At 37.3% G+C, this 6,464-nt stretch overlaps 1 protein-coding gene across 1 annotated transcript; it reads right to left on the bottom strand.

Moving 5' to 3' along the window:
- Positions 1-3,396: 3,396 nt before the first annotated feature.
- LOC127656944 (four and a half LIM domains protein 2-like) lies at positions 3,397-6,464 on the bottom strand. The gene is made up of 6 exons (XM_052145510.1): positions 6,377-6,464; positions 6,000-6,174; positions 5,614-5,788; positions 4,411-4,580; positions 4,091-4,277; positions 3,397-3,946 (listed from the first exon to the last, which is right to left on the bottom strand). Exons 2-6 carry the CDS (start codon positions 6,156-6,158, stop codon positions 3,795-3,797), a joined length of 843 nt encoding a protein of 280 aa, XP_052001470.1. The 5' UTR covers positions 6,159-6,174; positions 6,377-6,464; the 3' UTR covers positions 3,397-3,794.

Raw genomic sequence — 6,464 nt, 5'->3', positions numbered from 1 at the left:
ACACTGGAGTGCATGGGAATAAAATGTTTGAATTCAGTTGCTAATCTTTGATTCCTATCGTCTTCAATTAAAACTGTATTAGAGCTTACGTATGTGCGAAGCTGGAGCGGTGCCCGAAAATGGCGGCAACCTCACACTGAAGAGAGCCGCTCCAGGTAGACAGTTAATGTTAAAGAGGACCTGTGCATGGCCATTAAGCTGTCGCTCTGGTATACAGCGAAGCAGTGGTGATATTGTGGAGGCATCCTCAATGCAAAAGGTTCTGCTTCGACATGTAAATTAGGAAGGAGGAAAAGTAGGGTAGAAAACAGTTGTATGAAAATAGTAAGAAAATAGTGAGCTGGTGTGGCAGCTTCATTTGAATAACATATTAGTTGTGATAGAATCTGATAAGGAGGACGAATGCTTTAAGTGAAGTAATAAGATATCGCATGGATCTGTCGCTGGAGTGAGGTAAACAGAGCTTATATACGCTGCAGCCTGCAGGTTGATTGGCAGATTAGATGAGCAAGCTCCTCCTGAACTTGTGTGTAAGAACTTCATTTCTTCAGGAACACTGGAATAGGTTCCAGGGAGAACATGTTAAGCACCGTGACCGAACCATCCACAGCACAAGAAGATGATTCAGAACAGGGATTGCCATCAAATGGCCAATGGCTCCACTTCGGCCCATCTTTCTTCTCCCCACCTCCTGGACTGCAAGGTTTTCTTCACCACTTACACTATTTACTGTGAGATACTTAACGACCCCCTCTCTGGTCACAATATTGTTTTTTACCAAAACACTTTAAACACTGAATGCTATATTTGTCTCTGCCTTCCCAGAAGGCATTTTTTTTTTAAAGACCAGCACACAAGTAAAGACTTTCATGTCTGGTGTCTGGGCCAAAAATACACATAAAATAGGGTTTCTTATGCAAAATATTCCATGCACATTATAGTACATATTAAAAAATGTCAGGTAATCTAAAAATGTGCTTCACACTGTATGCCAACATCTAAATTAACTAATTGTATTTAAGTCAAAATTATTGGTAACACTTTACAGTAAGGTTTTATTTGATAACATTAGAAAATGCATTAGGTATAATTAACAAGCAATAATATTTTTCATATATGTTCATTTATACAAAAATTTAAGTTTTAGTTCATGTTAGTTCATTTTGCGTCAAAAGGAGTCTGTTGAGGTGGTATGGGCATCTGGTAAGGATGCCCCCTGGCCGCCTCCCTAGGGAGGTGTTTCAGGCACGTCCAGCTGGGACGTGCAGCCAGGCCTCGGGGAAGACCCAGGATTAGGTGGAGAGTTTACATCTCCACACTGGCCTGGGATCGCCTCGGGGTCCCCCAGTCAGTGCTGGTTAATGTGGCTCAGGATAGGGAAGTTTGGGGCCCCCTGCTGGAGCAGCTGCAGATAAGCAGTTGAAGATGGATGGATGGATGGATGGATGGATGGATGGATGGATGGATGGATGGATGGATGGATGGATGGATGAATGTTCTTTATGTTTATTTCTTTGAATTCTTTATTAAAAGTCTTCACATAGATCCACCTTCTCTCGCCTCATTCCTGCAAACGTTACAATAGCACATACATTTCCGAAATATCTGTTTACAGTATGAGTGCTTCATCTGGAAAGCATTATATTCTGATTAACATCTGATAAACATCTTAAAAAGAGATGATTTTTATATATTCTAAATCATAAATGTCTCAAAGATATCTGCAGAATTTGTAATTGACATCTGAGAGCAAACACCATCTGCAAAACGATTAAAACGATCTAAAACATACGTCTTCAAGATGAAAACTCAAACATTACATCTGGATGATGAACATATGCTATTAGAGATATGACTGAATCAACCTGATTTTAGTCATTTTTAAGGGTCAGATCAAACAGAAATAGCAAGGTTTACACTTTTTTTAACAAGCTTGTTAAATATTAAAAAATACTATTTTTAAAACGTGTATTTGTTGGTCATAATGTGAAATTAAATGAAATGTCTCACTTCATTAGGTTATGCTGTCTGTAAGTGTTATGGAAGTTTTTCACTCAAGTGTATTTTGACCTTGCCATGTGACACATCCCGAGAGAAATTTGCTTAGTGGTTGCACTAAATTTGATTAGTGGTTGCACAATGCCAAATACCCAGGAAAGACCAGAGATATATAATAACTGAGGTATTACTCAATATAGTTAAATATATCATACATTTATAGATATTTCTCCAAATCTTAATGTCTTTTATATGGATAATAGTTAAAGACCCCATGAAATCATGAATTTGGCAACCGTAGGTAAAAGGTTCTTTAGCTGAAATCGGCCTGTGGTTACCAAAATTCAAACTGCTACCCCCAGTGGCCAAAGCTGGAAGTGTTGTTGAGTGTATGGGCATATGTGAGCTCCAGTTTCTGGGAGAAATGGCACCAAAAACGAGTTGTATTTTTAAATTGTAAATTATATAGTACTGTCAATAGGAATACATATTTTATATCCCCTAACCAGTGGTTCTCTCTATTTTGGTTTCGCCCCCTTTAAAAAACGTTTAAATTTATTAAAAAACTAATTTGTTTTCAGTGTTTTGCTGAATTATATAAAGTTCCACCCTTCCTTAAAAATAAATTCAGAAATCTGAATATACTTCCTAGTTTCCATGGGACCAGAACCTATGTCTCTATCAGTAGCACCACAGGAAAAGGTAAACGCATTGGAATTGTCGCAAAAATGTCTGACTCTGCAGAATGGGTCAATTTCAGGCTGCAGGAACATTCGGTAGCAACATTGCGATTTTCCATGTGATCATGGTGCTTTGTGGCTTTTAGTCCATGTCTGTTAGCTTTGAAGGCATCAATATGCTAGATATGTACCTCCTAAAAGCTGAAACAATTAACTTAAAAATTTAACAGATTTAGCAGATATACACATTTAAATTTCAGTCATTCCCTTCCAGGAAAACGTCATACCTTTGACTCATCTTGTTCATAAACGTGTATAATGTAATGTTTGTACAACAAAATTCTCTCTAGATGGAGTATGTGCCCTCCCCCTAATACCATTTGCCTCCAATAAGCAATACCAAGTAGCAAATCGTGGGCTGCATTCCGAAAACGTAGGTAGCTGACTTGCTGCCTAATCAGTAAATGGTTTAACAGACAGGGTTTTTTAATTAATGGAACTCTTAAGGAAACTGGTCTCAGAACAGTTTGAAAAGCACCTTATTTTAATCCTGCCTCCTTATACAGCCTCAGAAGGCAGAATTTCCCAGTTTTCTAACACAGCCATGGTCTTGTACACTACATATACAGTATACTGTGCTCATGTAGTGTATATAATGTAGTTGGAGTATGGAGTTGTGTGGGTTTAGACTTATCTTCCCCAAAAACATGCTATAGAAAAGAGTCAAATAAGTTTATTGACAAAAATATTGCCAAAGCACAAAGTTCTTAATTTTTTATACTTCCATATTGGTTTAGGTTTTATGAGTATAACTTTCCGAATCATTGCTGTAAAATCATTAAACTCGTTAAACATCACATTAAGCAGCCTTATCGCAAGACTGCAGAGGTTATTAATCTGTTCATTAATCTATTCATCTTTCATGTTTATTCCTCTCTCACTCCTACTGTACAACAACATTCAATTTATTCTGAGCCGAAATCCAAATATAGAAAATATACTTTTTACTGGCAAGCAAAAACAACAAAAAACTGCTAAAGCACTGTGGGAGGCTTTCCTGCAGATGTTGAAAGTTTCAGCTGCTCTTGTTCTGTTGTGTAACCCACTCAGGTGAGCTCACTTCTCCCTGCCACAGTCAGTGCACAGGATGTTATCACGTTGGGTGAGAAATCCACGACCCACCAGAGACACGGAGCACTGCGTACAAGTGAAACACTCACTGTGCCACTGGCGCTCTTCAAAGGAGATGTACTTAGCACCTGCCAAACCTAGACCACACACATACACAGTAGTTTTGTAATCATGAAATTGCACTTTTTAATCTAAATTCATAAAATTTATGACAAATATATAAAAATAGTAAAATCATTTCTAGTTCCACTTTTAAGGCGTTTAAAGTTATGACAACATACTAGTAATTGGCTTGGTGCAGCCCACACATTTCTTGGCATACAGGTTGCTGAAGCAATCCAGGCAATAGGGATAGTTTTCTCTTGAGGTGAAACGCTGTCCAGCTAGCTGTTTCTTGCATCCAATGCAAGTGAAACACTCACGGTGCCAGGGCTTTTCCTGATATGTGACCCCACCAGTTGTAATGGCCTACACGGAATCAAGAGAGACTCTTATGTCAGTACAATTAAGTACATATGCAATATTTTTCAAGACACTTAAAGAACAGTAATAATGTTTTTGAGCATGTCTATGATGATTCCCTTATAATTGTGTGACTTACTTTTTTGCAAGCACAGCATTGGTAGGCAAATTGCTTCTCAAAACAAGGGACACAGAAGTAATTGTTATCTTTGGGGATGAAAGACTTAGTTCCTATTGGCTGTTGACATCGCTGACACAGAAAGCAAGTCTCATGCCAGCTGTTCCCTTTGTACTCCATCTTTCGTGAACCTAACACAATTGAAAGAAGATCCTAGGCCACATACACACTAATCCATTTTTGTTTGAAAACTCTATTTTTTAGTTTCCGAACGTCCTCACTCTCCAAAATATGCGGTAACGGAGAGCATATTCAAAACACTCTGTTTTTGGTAGAGAAAAAACGGCATTCAATTTTGACTAAGAGGTGTAAACTTAGCTAAATTAATGCATTTTTAAATGAAAACATATTAGTGTGGACTTGACCTTAGACCACATCCACACTAATCCGTTTTCATTTGAAAAATTGTTTTTGAATTTCCAAACATCATCGTTTTCCAAGGTATACCACGATGGAGAGCATTTTCGAAATACTTTGTTTTCGGTGGATGAAAACGGCATTCAAGTTTGAATGAGAGGCGTGAATGCAGCAAATGTAATGTGTTTTCAAATTGAAACATATTAGTGTGGACTTAACCTTAGGCCACATCCAGAGTAATCCATTTTTGTTTTGAAAAATAATTTTTAATTTCCTCAGTCATCGCTTTATAAAGTGTGTGGTAATGGAAAGTGCTTTCGAATCACTGGTGGAGGAAAACAGCATTCTATTTTGAATGCGAGGCCTAAAATTAACAAAATTAATGTGTTTTCAAAGGGAAATGTCTTGGTGTGGACTTGACCTTAGGCCACATCCACACTAATCCATTTTCATTTGAAAAATCTTTTTTTTAGTTTCCGAATGTCATCGCTTTCCAAAGTATGCTGTAATGGACAGCATTTTCAAAGCTCTCTTTTTGATGAGGAAAACGGCATTTGTAGCGAAATCAATGTGTAGGAAATGATTGTCATCGTAATCTTTTATTGAAAGTCAAAATTAGCTCCACCTCTACAATGACTAGTACAGACTTAACATTACGGAGGTAATATTACAAAGGTTGCTAATGGCACTTAATGTTGACTAACAATAACACTTGAAATTTTACATTTAGAAAGCCTCTGTTCTCTAAACATTTTTAAAGTTAAAATGTTATATATATTTTCTTCAGAAAAGGAAAAATGTGTTTACCTGGCATGATGGTTTTCTTGCAGGTGGTGCACTTTGAAGAATACTCATGAGAATAGCATTCTGTGCACAGCAGAAGCTCATCTTTAGCAGCAAATGGTTTGTCCACCATTGATCTACTGCATTTGGCACACTTGAAGCAATTTTCGTGCCAGTGTCGGTCCTTGTAGGAAAGGTCCTTAATTATGCATGCAGAGAAAGTCCAATTAAAAAGCTTGCAAATCTGCTTTGACTTTCTGTCATTCTTATACAACAGCTATTTTAACTTTTATAAATTTTTCTTTCAAACATTATATCTCTTTATTCAGTTGCATTAAAAACAATTCGATTTTATATTTCAATTCAAATGTAAATGATGATCTGTTAAGAAATGGTTTCCTTTGGCCTACCTTACAGTTGCACCCGATTGGCAAAGAACACACCTCACAGCCGTTAGCAAACAGGTTCTCGTAACATTTAGTGCAGTATTGTGTGTCCTCTTTTATAATGTATTTCTTTCCAAGCAAGGTGTCTTTGCAGTAATGGCAGTCGAATCGTTCCATAGACATGATTCCTTGTTAATGCCTTAAAAGCAGCAAACAAAACCATAAAGTGTTGCAACATTCCAAGGTAATGCAATCAGAAATGTGCCATCCACAAAATCACTTGAAATATATAGCACTATAATGATGGTTTCTAAAAAATAGGTGCTTTCCATAGCATCTTAAACCCACTTTAAGTTATGAAAAAAGTAAATTGCCATCTATAACAGTGAGTAAAACTCTACCTCTAGTGGGTCAATAGGCTTCCAATGGTCTGAAGAATGAGATGGCCAGGGATTGAGTGGATGCATTAAAATGACCCTCTATAAATAC

This window comes from Xyrauchen texanus, chromosome 16, assembly GCF_025860055.1.
Source record: "Xyrauchen texanus isolate HMW12.3.18 chromosome 16, RBS_HiC_50CHRs, whole genome shotgun sequence".
Taxonomy (NCBI): domain Eukaryota; kingdom Metazoa; phylum Chordata; class Actinopteri; order Cypriniformes; family Catostomidae; genus Xyrauchen; species Xyrauchen texanus.
The sequence above is the reverse complement of the archived record's forward strand: the minus strand, read 5'-3'. Positions and strand labels throughout refer to the sequence as shown.